At 42.2% G+C, this 15,071-nt stretch overlaps 2 protein-coding genes across 3 annotated transcripts in view; one reads left to right on the top strand and one right to left on the bottom strand.

The window, feature by feature from the left end:
- The window catches only part of LOC106740547 (glucose dehydrogenase [FAD, quinone]-like), a 36,982-nt gene extending 25,062 nt beyond the window's left edge, over nucleotides 1-11,920 (bottom strand). Inside the window, exons 1-2 of one of the 2 annotated variants that reach the window (XM_014611708.1) lie at nucleotides 11,870-11,920; nucleotides 5,007-5,215 (exon numbers count right to left, since the gene is read on the bottom strand). In XM_014611708.1, the coding sequence (XP_014467194.1) occupies nucleotides 5,007-5,214 (208 nt within the window). In that variant the 5' untranslated portion in view covers nucleotide 5,215; nucleotides 11,870-11,920. Of the gene's footprint in view, nucleotides 1-5,006; nucleotides 5,216-8,264; nucleotides 8,431-11,869 lie in introns of those variants that run through there. The other variant, XM_014611709.1, reaches the window with a different exon arrangement.
- LOC106740546 (nephrin-like) overlaps nucleotides 1-15,071 on the top strand; it is a 522,836-nt gene that overhangs the window by 144,109 nt on the left and 363,656 nt on the right. The window lies entirely within an intron of this gene.

The following is a 15,071-nucleotide window of genomic DNA, read 5'->3' as shown; positions in this document are numbered from 1 at the left end:
GGGGGGGGGGGGGAGGGGCATTGACGGAATAATTAATAAGCATCGCGCTAATTACCCGGCGACGGTGTTATTAATATTTTCTCCACGCCTCCGTGGTAATACACCCCGACCACACCGACGCGACAATTAATCATTCCACACAAATGCGTTTTCCGCGCGTTTCTTTCTGCATCCGCGGCGCGCGAGTACGCTCGTCTTTCTTTNTTCCTCTTCCCCCCCCCCTCGTGACGACATACGGCGTTTACTCGGCGGAAGAGAAGAAGTATTCTATATACACGGTGTATTCTTACACAACGCGCCTTCGGAGCACCGCATCTGTAATTAAGGACGACGATCGTAGTAAGAAGACACTTTCCACGCCCATTATTATATCTTACGTCCGCCTCGACGTATCTATTTACAGGCGTCCGCCTGTGCACGTCGGTTTCTACGCGTCCGGCTTTGCGCGTCTGTTTCTACATGGCGTCTCGGCATTCTCATGGCGCATACGCAAGCAGTAAGCAAATTGATCAGTCGCTGTCGATTGTTCCTCCATCGGCCGAGAGCGAAATTTCGATGCCATTCTGACGCTCTTAAAAATAGTTAACGCCTATTTAGACGGCCTAAGTTAGCAAAAACCTACGATACCGGTACTTTTTAACTTCTCCCTTGTACCTTTAATTCTAGATTGAATTTTCCCGAATCGAAATTTTATTCCTAATTTAAGTCTAATTTAGTTTTACACTAAGTGTTCGTAGGTCTTTTATTGTTCTCCTTTGCTGCTACAACTGAGGAACTTATTTCCACATTAAAGACTTAATGTAGAATTAAAAATTAGAAATTTCGTCGTCAGTTTGATGCTACTTTCAACAACATATTTTGGTGCTGAAAAAGCGAAAACGGTAAATTTAAGACATTGTCAGAGTCAACATAGGGATTACAGTATTTTATTAGAATTGAAATCGAGTCTATTAGGCTATTTTAGCTTCTTTTAAGTTGTATTAAAAAGGTTTAAGTTACAGAAGCAAAATTTCGGCTCGATCGTGAGCGGAATAATCGACTGTGATTGGTCAATTTGCTCGGTGCTTAAGTCTCCTGCTGCTTGTGTTTTTGTGCGTGCCATTTTGTCACGATGGGCGGAAAAATTCGGGCGGACAAGAGCGATCGATGTCATGAGCGAAGTGCGTTGCGACCGGATAACCGGTCGAGTCACTGAAAAATTCCATCTTCCCGCTCGGATATCCCGAAAGTCCTATTGGGAATAATCACCGAAAGGGAAACGAAGAAAATTAGTTTCGATCGCTCGATCCGACTTCGGTATCGTCTACTACTATTATATCACCACTACTATTACTGCTACACTACTATTACTATTACTAATACCGCAACTATCGGTATTACTACTGCCACTACTGTGGCCGACGAATTTCCGAGCCGGAATTTACGCGACGGTTTTATCAACCGCATACTAAAATATTTAATTTCGTGCCCCTTTTCCTCTATCCCCCCTCTTTTTTTTTATTTGCGACGAAGTTTCACGACTGCGCGCTAACCAAATGTAAATGTCGAATGTCGCGACGAATATTTCGTTGGCGGCGGGGAGGAGACTTATTATTAATCCTTTGTTTCGCTGAGTGGAGCCGGAGCTGTCGGGCAAACCCTCCTCGCGAGTTTCCGAGTTCGCCCGCGCGCTGTTGCTCTCACAACAGAACGCAACAATGGGAGATATTAATTATATCGAAAATTAGTTCCGAGCATCGTCGAATGAGAGTGAAAAGTTCAGCCGTTTGTGCGCTGTCGGAGCGGCGACGTCGAGTGAATTCGGCACGTGTTAGAAAATTTCGTTGGAAACACACACGGTTGGCGCGTTGAAGTCCCGGAGTCGTTATTCGCCGAATGAGTGCCGACACATTACAGCATTCGACTATTTCCGGGATAGATGTATCACAGTGGTTTCTATTGTTCCGGTTAATCGAAAGAGAGAGAGAGGGAGAGAGAGAGAGAGAGCACAAATGGGCTAGATAGCTAAATAGATAGATAACGAGATCAGTTGATCCCGAATAAATTTATTTATTCGGAGAGAGAAACACACATACAGAGAAAGAGAGGATAGTGAGACTATGGCGGATAAATGTTTTATTAGTGCAATCGCGTTATTTTGTTATAGGTATCGCGTACCGATTGAACCGTTGCGTGATAGCTCAGTGAAAGCACGCGTTTATATTTGCTTATATCGCCATCGAAGCTCCATTTACCGGATCCAGTACGGCGATAATGTGCAAATAGTATAAATAACCATTGTACATTTCGCCGGGTTATTAATATCCTATTATTTTGGATTATGCGGCGACATTTCGTTTCGCTTCCCGTTTTCAGAATCGGTTCGGCCATTGTCCATTGTAAAAGTAGGTTACGTGCGTCGTTTTGAAACATCGCGCTAGCCTGTGTGTGTGTATTCGTGCGTGTGTACGTATGCATAGTCATTTCCCATCTTTTCGAGAAAGAGAGAGAGAGAGGGGGGGGGGAGGTTACGCGCATTATATTTTATTATATCCATCGCGTTTCGCCGACTTTCACAGGCGGTCGTAATGAACGACGTTTACGAGCGTTGCGCCGTTCAGCTTCCGGCGTCGCGGGACCGAATCGGTCGCGTTCGTTTGGGATCGCACGTTCTCGATATAAAAATCACGCGTTCGAGTAACGAGCGCGATCAACGATTTGTTGTTTACACGCGCTCGCTCGCGCGATTGATATACCCGCTCTAATAAGGCTAATGCGATCGTCCGGTTATAATCGACGAACCCGGTTACCCGCGCGAGCGGAGGAGCGCGCGCTGTCCAGGATACTTTCCAATTATATCGATCCATTTCACTTATCCGTTAGAAAACCGCCGATCTCCGCGCAACTCCTCCTCCCCCCGCCGAAGCGAGGGGAACTCGGCGAACAGCCGTCGGACTTTTATTCTTAATTAAACGCTCACCGGCTAATGGTTTCCGTCATTGTCCGGCTTGAAACCGTTTCTAAACGGCGCTGGTCGTCAGCGAGTCCACGATGCTCCATTGAGCGCGCATATATTAAACGAGATCGCGCGATCTTCGCGTACACCATCTCGTGTCTCGTGTGGGAAAAAATACCTCGATACCAGTGAAATGCCCACCTTTGAATCTATACGATGACAAAATCACGGGGTAATCGTGAGCTTTCCAACGGCGCAGAACCTAACGACTCATGGGTCTTGAAAAGTCTATCGTGACGTCGAAAACGGAAAATGTCTTTCAACCAATTTCGCTTTTGCTGATTTAAGGGGGTATTCTTATTTGAAATGTCGTCGTTTTGTCAGAGATTTTTAGAGATTTTATTTAGAAAGAACTGTGAGTCGTACAATTCTGAAGTTTTGAACGAATATTTATCTGTGTGATTTAACTACATTACACTGTATGCAAAAAAGGTAAACATTTATTATAAACCTTTTCCTCCCAAAAATAGTCACAAAATTGATTTTTGTCATGTACTTTTTATGTCAGAAATGTTTTCCCATGCTTCTATCTTCAATTATTGTTTTTTACCAACCTTGCTGATTTAACTTAGGCTGAAGCGACTTTCAATAAACCGTAATATTTATTTATATATTTTTGCATAAACGAAGGACGCTATGAAGAAAAGTGACACATATTTTTGGAGTAATTTTTTCCGTAGAATCGATTAGCGTAATCAGTTTTGTAAACTGAACGATTATATTCGTCAAAGTGTTATTTAATCGATTCTAAATTCAAAGTTATTAATTATTTTATTCTAAATTATAATTAAAATCAAAGTTATAATTAATTTATTCAGGGCGTTATTTATAGAAACGTGACACTGTATAATGAAATGAAGAAAAACAGAGATGATGATATAATGTCCAACTAAAATAAATGTTTTAAATTTGTTTAAAATAACAGAGTGTTTTGTTACAAAATTATATATTTCAAGATAAACTTTTAGCAGAAATAATAACGAATATAACTACGTATTTTGTTAATGTAGATATTGATTTATTTATCTGTCAGACAATCTGTCAGAATAGAGAGTCAGAATTACCATCAGAAAGATAGCCTTGCAATGCAGATAGAAATGTAATAATGAATTATAGATTAGAGTCGACTTAATCGAATAACTACTTCCATATGGAAACCTTGAATAAAAACGGTTGTCTTATCGACACTCTCAAGGGATCACATTAGAAAAATGTCGTATTATTGTATAACGTTGCATAATTCAAAATGCAGCCGAATGAAATGTTAAATAACGAACAGAATATTAATGTACTAATATATTCGCGCGATAATGCATTCAAGTTTGAGAAGAATGAAGGAGTATGTGTAATTAAATATTGAAATGTATTTGTTAACTAAATGTCGGCTATAGTATATTTGTATATTAAAGTTACTACTGTAACGCTGAGCTACTGAATGAATGATTTCATAAGTGATGACTAGAATTCGCCACGCAATGGAGATATTAAGAGAGGCTATATTACCATCTTCTCCTTTATCGAATATAATAATATGTAGAAATAACTTTACACAGATAAATATTTCTGCGTAATTTCAGAATTGTATGTTTTATAGTTTTTCCGAAAGAAATCCCCAACAATCATCTATCAAACGAAACGTGCCAAATGAGAATATCCCCTTATTTCCAGCGATATTGTAATCCCCCGCGAGACATGCCCATGAATTGTTAGCACGTGTTTCTAGTTTGGCACATTTTGATGATTTACAACACGTCTATGTGTATGTGTGTGCACGGGGAGAAATTTTCTGCTGACACAGGAAATTGCATGATACTATCGTGACAGCAGAAAGAATTGTTTGAACAGCAGAAAAACTTAATAATTAATACTCTTAACAATTTCAATTATGCTAACTAAATTTCATTATAGGCACCGCTACAACAGTACAATTTTTTCCGTGTATATGTGTGTTATTTTTATTAGCGTTTTGCAATTGAGATCATTCGTAAAATTCACAGATCGATTTACTCACCGCCCACGACGATGAAGTCGTAGTAATATTCGGGTGGATCTGTCTGCTTCACGCGTTCGCACAGCTGAGACACTCTGTCTTGGCTGCGTACGAGCGTGTCCAGGATTGTCATGAACGTCAAGAACTGCGATCCTGGACAGACCTGAGCGAGGCTCGGCCCGAGGTAGGGCTCAGGACATGCAGGGCCGACCGACAGATTATACGACATTCTGCGAACAGTGAATATCACAGTGTGACAGCGTCGCGTTGTGGTATTTGCAATTTATTAGCACGCGCGCGATTTAGCGATCTCACGATAACTTCAACATTTCCACTTGGTTTAACGGTGATGCGCACGTATTATTATTGCTACATTGCTGTGTGTAACCTTCGTCGAAAGCTATGCGCGGAGCTGGTGTGATTAGTCTTATCGTTGCTTATTTTTGCGTGACTAAACTATACGTACGCCGCGGCTATCATTCTCCAAAAATCACCGGCATGCCGGTTTAACTGTGTGGTATCTATCGGCGGTAAATAAAAAAAAATACATGAAAATAAAGATAAAAAGAGAAACGAAAATAAAAATCAAAGGAGAAACGAGAAAACAAACGAAACACGATGACGAGGACGCGATCGAAAATTGATTGCGATATTCGGTGCGCTTAACAGATCGATGGCGCGCGATGTGCGGCGACACGTGAACGCGCGCGCAATTCCAGCTATCGAGCGAAATTAGATTTAATGACGTTTCGCAGCGCGCGAGCGTGCCGCGCCGCTCTGCGGGCTCCGTTGCGTTTCGCGCGTCGCGCAATCTCTAATTCCGCCCGGGTGTTTTTCTTTTTTTTTTTCTCTCTCTTTTCCTCTTTTCTTCTCGTACACCGGCGCGCGGCTAACGTCCCACATCCGATGCTAATCGAAGTCAGGGACGTATCGAAAGTAACGCGCGCGTGAAACGTGAAAAAAAAAGAGAGCGTCGCGGACTTTCGCGCGCGACACCGCGACCCTTTTCTCGGTCACGCTTGCACAAGCCGCGCGCGCCACGTCACGTCGACGAATCGCCGTGTTTTCACGTGTGTTTAACTGCGACGTTTAAGGAAAGCCCGAAGCGTGCCGCCGCTCTTAATTTGTTAACCGGGAAAGACGAGTCGGCACTTGCGAAACAACGAAAGTTTTGCAATTGCATATACACACATACACACACGGAATGAACGATACATTCCTCTGTGTTTTCGTCCCTGCAACGCGAAAGCGCCGTACGCTCCGACGTTTCGCCGCTTCTCTCTCGATTTTAAATTTACCCGCCTCCATCTCCGATCGTCCAACATTCAATTTAGGCACAGATTTCAATCTCCGACTCGAAAACGTCCCGTTTGACGGATTAAACCGTGTCCGATGCTTCGAAAGCAAATTCGAGGCGATCGTACTGACCGTTCCAGCCCTTCGCGCGCGTCTTGAACGAGCGCTTTATATCTCGGCGTCATTAGCATAAGCTTTCCTTCATGGCGACATGCACGCTCAGCAGAGGACGCGCTCCAACACACACACACACACATGCCAACTAACATAAATAAATATTCGCTTTAATTAACGGGATGAGTTAATAGCATTGTAATTAACTGAGCGCGTTAATTAATTCATCCCTAATTAACACGGCTACCTTTCTGTGCCATTACGCGTGCGCATTAGCGCCCGGAGGAACAAAGTGCGAGCCACAAAGACTCGTCGCGGCAGCGAGCGGGGTGCAATGATTATCACAATGAATTTGCATAATTCGTCCTTCGTGTGCCGTACGAAAATCGCGATATTACTCCTTTCGCGTATCACCCCTCTCACCTCCCCACTGTTCCGGTTTTCGCGGTGACGGCGGCGGGGCACCGACTGAAAACCGCGCCGGAGTTAATTAAACGCGCGCTAATTTCGAAACCCCGTCAAACCTTCTTGAGTCACGTGAATCGCCAACGACACGAACGCGAGAGATCGCGTTTTATATCTATGCCATTTATAATGTATACACATCAAACTGTTGAACATATATACGGGAAACGCGTGTATGATTTATTGCAACGAGCTGCAACACGAGATTGTATAGAAAAAAGAGAGAGAAAGAAACACGCTATGTGTGTGTGTGTGTGTGAGAGAGAAATAGAGAGAGTGAGGAGGGAAGGGAAAAAGCACACGTGCGCGATAGGGCCCATGGCGAGCGGAGAAATGAATCGATAAGCTTTTATGCGCTGTGATTTTTTCTACTTTTTATATAAATCTTTTTTCTCTCTCTCTCTCTTTCTCTCTTTTTTTATGCAACGGGACTGATCTCTGACCGGAATCAGTGAACGGCAATAACTATCACACGGCAATTTAAACATCACCGTAGCGTGTAGACGCGTAAGGATTGCAAGCTCGGAAGCTCGGTGAATGAGAAGGAAGCTCGGAGGAAGATGAATCAAGAGCAATCACGTGCCGAGTCGCGCTTGGTGGCGTTCCGAGATAGGCAGACGTAGTCTTCTCAACGCTTAAAGAGTTGAAAACGTAAAACAGACAGAGAGGTGTCGATATTTGTTTAGAGCTTATCTCGAGCCCCGGGAAATACACCGTGGGGAATAGAGCGGAAAATTCCGTGGTATTAAGTAGATAACAGGATAATAAAGGGAATAAAGTTTAGATAAAGAGTGACGGATTAATTTCGACGCGAACCCGGGACGAAATGTTACGTGTAGAGGCAAGACTGTTCGGCGGGAAGCTTCAATAGAAGAACAATAAATTCATGTTTGGTCTGGTTTATAGTCATCCGCGAGCGTCTACGGGGCTGTCCGGAGATTTGAAAGAAACCTTGACTGGAAGCCGGCAAAGCCATAGAAATCCATTAGACTTGCGGCCATAAATTCCCGATCGACGAGCGGCGTACGATCCTCCCCGGTAGGAAGAAGAATGTTTCGACGAGGCGCAAAACGGGGAGGTGAACGCACACGCGTGAATCGTGAGGATGATCTAAATAAAGATCGAAATCGATTCTTCTCTTTCCCCCTCGCTGCTCAGTGCTTTACGTTCGGCTCTCGCACACCCGAGGAATTTCCAACATAGAAATCTCCCGAAAGACAAGGAGAACATTTTCTTATCCCTTTCTGGAATGAATTAATCTTTGAATTTGCTTTATACTACGATGGTGTNGGGGGGGGGGGGGAGGTTAACGGGCGATTTGGCGCTCGCCGGCGAAGAGAGGTAATCGTCGCGGTGGCCGCGGTTCGATTTCGCGGCGCGAAGGGCACGTTAAACGATACTAACGTCGCACTTGTGGCGTGGTCTCCTCTTTCAACGATCGATCCCGTGTGTCGTCGCGCTCCTTCCGATCGAGATCCACGCGTGACCCGGTGACGGCTGGCACGTGCGTTTTTCACTGCACAAATACGGCACGGTGCGGCACTTCGGTGCGCGCGACTTCGGTGCAGCGAGCGGGCAAAGTGTAACTGTAAGACCTCTCACTGTGGAACGCCACTTTATAATTCATCTCCCACTCTGTAGCTGTCGTATTCCCCGGCGGAGGAACCCACTATAGATCACGTCGATGAACGTTCATTAATTTTTCCTTTTTTTTTTCTCTCTCTCTCTCTCTCTCTCTCCTCCTTTCGTTTTTTTCCCGCCTGATGATTCCGTCGCGAGCTAATAGTCACGCCCGTCGTTCACGTGCGGTGGAGGAATGCGCCGTGTAATCGTGGCCCTAAGGAGATGGAGAGGCTGCGACAATGCGCCCCGTCGCGTGGATCTCGACGAACAGTCACTTTCAGGAAGAGCTTCTCGATTCGATAGCGGTGGATCGATCGTTGCCGCTCGTAAAATTTTACGCGGGACCTTATTCGCCGGCGGCCGAAGTCGAAATCCGCTACTTTGACGCTCTTAAGGATAGTTTGGGTCCTCTTAGACGGTCTTTAGACTAATAAACACCTATTTTGACGATACTGACACGCCTTTTTCGCTTCTCTTTTGAATTTAATCGTATACGGGAGAAGAAAACTGGTTGCTTTAACTAAAAAGGGAATGACCAGGCGCGTTCTGGTCGAAGGGAGCAGAATTTCTGGTTCTTACAAATCTGGTATTCTTATAACCGGAAATTCTGTTTCTTCCAACTAAAATGCACAAGGTTGTTCACTTTCTGATTGATACAACCAGACTTTTTTCTTCCGTGAAAAGATTGAATTTTAACACCACCTTCAACAACCTTTTTCGATGTTGGAAACAGAAATTAAGATATCACTAAGGTTAAAATAAGGGTATAATTACATTATTCGAATTGAAATTGAGTCCATTTTGCTGTCTTAACTCTTACTGTATTGTAGAATCAAAGGTTTAACAAGGTCCAAAAATTCGACTCGGGCGAACAACGTCGAGAAGATTTCGCGGATGTCGCGCGCGCGCGCCTGAATCCCGAAGAATAGATATGAAAATGAAGCATGTGGGAATTTACGCAAGGGGCACAGTGTGTAATCGCACAGGGATCCATTATACATTCGCAAATAACTCGTTTCTCGTTTAATCGGATATATTATCTTATCTCTTTTCGCGTATCTACGTTCGTTTGCGCAGTCGAGTCGTTATCTCGGGAAATGCAACGCACGGCGAATTCGACGGAACGATTCGTCCTTCGCGCCGGTATTGTCATTAACGTATCGTGCACGAAACGGTATAGGCTTTTCGAGATCGTTGTAAAATAATTAGTTTACACAATCGCTTGAACGACCGCAACGATCTACGGCTCCGCACTGATAACGCGAAATACACATCGCGGCCTTTATAATTTTATAACGCGCCGGTTCTCGTTACGGTAAACGAAGAACGCGTTTCAAAACGCGTCGCGCGTTCGCTCGCTCGCGCGCAACCGTCGAGCGTGAAGCGCTTGGTGTCAGCAAAATGCGGAACAACTATTTCTTCGCACACGCGATTGCAGCATTAACCGCCGTTGCGAACGAGACGTATCCTGTGACATGCACGCGCACACACCGCGCGCGCGCACGTGGTAAATCACTCTTCCGGACTGTCCCTGCAATTAACAATCCAATCAATTTGCTAATGATTCTCGGCGCAAGAATGATGATATATTTGTACGTATAAATGATGTCACACTTGAGTCTTGTGGGAAAAAAACTGCGTTATTATACACGCGAGACTTGAATTGGCGTGCGTTAGAGAGCTCTAAGTGATTGTGTGTCGAAGCACGATTGATCGCATGTACGTTCTCCGATCAGCGTCGCGATAAATCACGTCTTACGTTAACGCGCTAATCGTGATATCTTTAATATATAGAAAATTTCTTGAGTTCTAATTAGGCCCCGATTTCCCAAAATAATTATGAATTCGAACGGGGAAAGCTCCGTATCGGTTCCGGTTGGAAGTGTAACGTTTCGAACGTACTGCTTTAAGGACCGTTTTATTAGTTGTTATTTGAAACTAGTCTCAAATAAAATAGATTTTAAGTTCAGAGTTGGTTGTGAATTTTTCAATCGAATAACGTTTACAAACGTAGAATGTAAGATTCGAGTGAAAAATTTAGACCCAGTTCTGAATTAATCTGAATCTGGATATTTTACGCGAGACAAGTTTTAAGTGGCAACTATTAATGCGGGCCAAAGTGTGAAACATAAACATATGCTATTTAGTCATTACCGATGTTTATTTATATGCTATTTAGTCATTACCGACAAATATTGTTTCTGGTTTCTATTTTACACTGCGATTGAAAACAAAATATATGGAATACTTCAAGTATTCACATTTTAGAAGTACAATCGGTGTCGTGTATACCGCATGATCAGTCATTAAAAAGTCATAACACTTTTTCTCGGCGAGTTTCACAACGTATCTCTTATCCAATAGGAAAATATGTATCCTGAGAATTACTAGGAAACATGTTCTCCTATTGGACACGGAATGCGTTCTAAAATTTACAAAAAAAAATATTGCAATTTTTTCGTGACTGACCATACTATTCTCTAGGCAAGAAAATTGCACGATTTTCAGTTTTCCATATACATGCATAAGGCTAATACCGCCATAATTAGAACCAATATAATCCTATCACATTACAATTTAGTTACTTACGTGATTTTTTGCTGGATTATGTATAAGGCTATAAATCGTGTAACTTCCTGTCTAGGGAATGGTGCAGCATACACGACGCCGATTATACGCACACAAGTTACGCGCACGCTATCAAGCATAGTAACATTAACAGTAAAACTAGTTTATTAACTTTCTTATGTGATAATTTGATATCCGTTCAAACTTGATTTTGGCGATAGTCATGCGCGACAGGATACAGGATACAGCCAATCGATATCGCGAAAAAGGTTTCGTCTCATGTTTGAGATAAGAACAGGATTTCCAATTGGTATCGCGGTGAAATAACCTATTTTAGGATAACTTATTTTACGAACAATCTATTTTAAGGTATTCCAATCGGAATCTACATTGTGTATGGAAAAATCCGGAAAAATATCTACGTGGGACCTCGTAATACATCGGATTCCGCGGGATTGCAATCTCTGTACACTCGAATTTCCGACGACACATTTCGATACACGTGTTATTAATTATTTTCGGATTGGTATACCAGGCTATGATTATCGAAGCGCTTTCGCATGTGTATCAGCGAATTATCTATTTGCGGACTGCCTATTTACCGTATCATAAACAAATGCTCATAACGGATATTTGCTCGTAAACAAATTCCGTGCGCTCACGTGCCGGCAACGCAAACATTTTTGGATCAATTCCGAATGGATGGATGTTTTCGCTAACAATTAACGCTACTGTTGAAACGCGAGCTCTCACGCTAAGAATATGCTGAACGAATAAATCTATCTCACACGTAAGTATATAGCACGAGACACAATTACCTGTCCGATGTGAACTTGATCTTTACGAGCAGATTAATGCACACACGCAGAGAGCGCTCTCGAATGAGACTGAAGTGCGCTGCGTATCGTACTTACTTTCTATATCATTGATATACTAAGATATGCCTGTGTCGATAACGTGGCGATTTGCATGCAAATGCGTTAGCTCAATGCAGTATATTCTCCACATGGTTAATTAGTTGCGCTACCAGTCACCGGAAAAGAGTGAACTATTCAGTGACTGGTTCTTGGCAGAAAAAGTGACCTCTCAGACATCGAAATAATGACTGAAAATGACGTTTTTTGTCGAATTCTAAGAGTCTAAGGCCATTTAAACCAAGAAAGTAACATTTATCTTCCTAGATCTATCTTTGGATAACTTAATTTATAGCAAATTCTTCTTATAATGCGGCCTGAAAGTTCATAACAAAGAAAGATGCAAGAAGAAAAATGCAACAATACAAATATGGGGTAATTTTATTAAGAGAAACGGCAAAAATATATATAGGACGGTCATATTTTACAAATTTAACGGCAGCGCAGAAAAAAGTGACTATAGAGATTCATTTTGGACGATAGTGAATTTTTTTAGTGACTTGTCAAGAAAAGAGTAACTTAAGGGGTTAGGCTATCTTAGACGTTTGAAAACGACCATATATTAGATCTTCCTCTTCTGTTATCGAATTATTGAAAGCCAATTATTATTGCTTGCGTCGATTTCTATCTCTTTTTGATGCATTGCGTTCCCTTTCTCTGCAAGACACTAACAAATTTCGTTTTCTTTCTGGTATATATTCCACGTATTACGGTTGATTCTTTTTGTTTCACGCTTTCACGGTGATATACGATCCAACGAGTATTTAACTCGCAATTTTACATTTCTAATAAATAAGTGTAAAAGCGTTTCAACGTAAGAGCCCTAACTTGGTTGAATTCGACTGAATTTTAAACGACATTTAAACGAATGACTTAAACGGGTGATTAAAATTCTAATGCTAACATGAAACAGAACTAATATAAGTACAAAAAGAAGTAGAATAAAGGTAACTACAGAATCGCAAATCATCGTTGCTGTCTGTTAGAATGAATACTGCACGGCGATATATATATATATAAATATTTTGAATTCACAAAAATACACATAGATTTTTCCACGATAACGATGAAACGTTGAAAGGTCACTTGTTATTTATGTGTTTTGGTCACATTCAAGCGCTTGAACGCACTTGTATCGCCATTCATGTGCGACGTTGGTAAAACTCACGAAATACTGCGCATTTTCAAATCAGACCGCTTGTATATTATCTTTAAGAATATAAATTTTAATTTAAAGCGGGAAATTTTTTTTTACTTTTGGAAAATGTCAAAGTGGCCCAATCTCTTAACACGTTCATTGCCAAGCTGAAAATTGGAATTTCGTGTGGTGGCCAAATTTTTTTTATTTTTTTATTTAGTTTTTATTGTGCTCAAAATAAGTTAATATATTATTTATATGCTTTTATTATTATGTACATAGGATTTATGTACTCTAAATATCTACTACGCGATAACGCGTGATCGGCCGTTTGGTGAGAACTCGCATCACGCGATATCGCGTGATTGGCGATGAACGTGTTAAGTGGGTGCATGGTAATGCAGAGTTAGACATTGGCGTTGACGTTTCACGGGTATCAAGTTCGTCTCGCAAATAGTGGCGGACGAAAGCTAATCGTCAGTCGACGATAGAAACGGATTTTGCGCGCACGATTTTGCAACGGACGACGACGCGAATTGTGTCCCCATTTCTCTCTCTCTCTCTCGTCGGTGAACAACTGGCCGCTCTCGACGCGTATATCGTTGGAATCGCGGATAATACGCGATGTCTGCGAAATGCTGTCGCTCGCGAACCGCCGTCCATTATCTCGATACGCTATATTAATTTGGCGAAATAATTCGATCCTTCGCGGGCGGATTATTAGCGCGCCGACGGCGCGCGAAAAGTCACACCGGTGACGTGCGAAACCACGCGTTTCCCGTCTCCTATTGCCCCTACCTGCCTTTCCATCCACACTCGCGCGATTAATATCGCGCAATTGCGATATTATAATTCTGAATACATATGAACGCCAACGAAACGCTGTAGACGGTGACGAATGCGCTTGGTGTGCCTGCACGCGTAACAAGCGGGGTCCGGCTTGATCTTTCGTTCGTTTGTTCGCGCGAACGAACGAATGAATAACGTCGAGTTATGGCCATTACCGAAATTAGCGTCGCCGATTCGATTACGTGCGTGTCATTATTACGTCACAGTGGACGTGCGTGGGTGCGTGGATGCGCGCGCACATCATACGTGCGATTATACACGTTTGATGCGCCGTCCATCGAGATCAAAGGCGGATCGGCGATGATGACTCGCGATACCGCCCCTCTCTAATGCGAGATCAGGTGGAATTTTATGTGACACCGGCTCATCCAGAAACATGCCTCATGCGGGAGCAATGGAGCGATATCGGATTTTTCATGAAAAAAAAAAAAGAAAGAAAAAGAAAGATCCTAGATATTCGCATCGCGATGGATCACGCATCGCATAATCGGTGTCTGGGCATTAGAACGGGGATTAAGGGGGCATTGGGGGGAGGGGGCATTGATTCTTATTGATTATTGAAGTTTCTTTTTCGGTCAGCCAAAGTGAATTTCGGCAATCGGCTTAATGAAATCCTCGAATCATTAATTTACCTATCCGATTACATAGGATATCCCAAAATTCTCGCAGGCAGAGTGTATACGGAAAAAAATTAGTCTTAAATCAATAATAGATCTTGATCAATGATAGATGATTATCATTTATAAGTAAGAATATTATATTCTTTTTAGGGAATTTTTAATCTTGATTTGTATGAATGTGTAATTGATGCAAGTATTACACTGAATTCAAGATTAAAATCTAAGAATATTATAATATTCTTGCTTATGTATAAAAACATCTGTCATTGATTTAAGACTTTTTTGTGTACAGGGAGATTCTTCATACTAGAAGTAAGTTTTTCCTTAACGAAAATGTCGAGAAAGGTCGTTATATACAGTGACTTTGTAAAGTTTCAGTATAACACGTCCTTGGAATTAAGCTTTAGATTAAAATTCTGTTCAAATAAAGTCTACTTGAAATTGATCGAAGAAAATAGTTTTGCTACCCATTTGTTTGCCCGGATTTGAGCTCACGAGA

This window comes from Dinoponera quadriceps, unplaced genomic scaffold (assembly GCF_001313825.1).
Source record: "Dinoponera quadriceps isolate SergipeBrazil2010 unplaced genomic scaffold, ASM131382v1 scaffold396, whole genome shotgun sequence".
Classification (NCBI taxonomy): domain Eukaryota; kingdom Metazoa; phylum Arthropoda; class Insecta; order Hymenoptera; family Formicidae; genus Dinoponera; species Dinoponera quadriceps.
The sequence above is the reverse complement of the archived record's forward strand: the minus strand, read 5'-3'. Positions and strand labels throughout refer to the sequence as shown.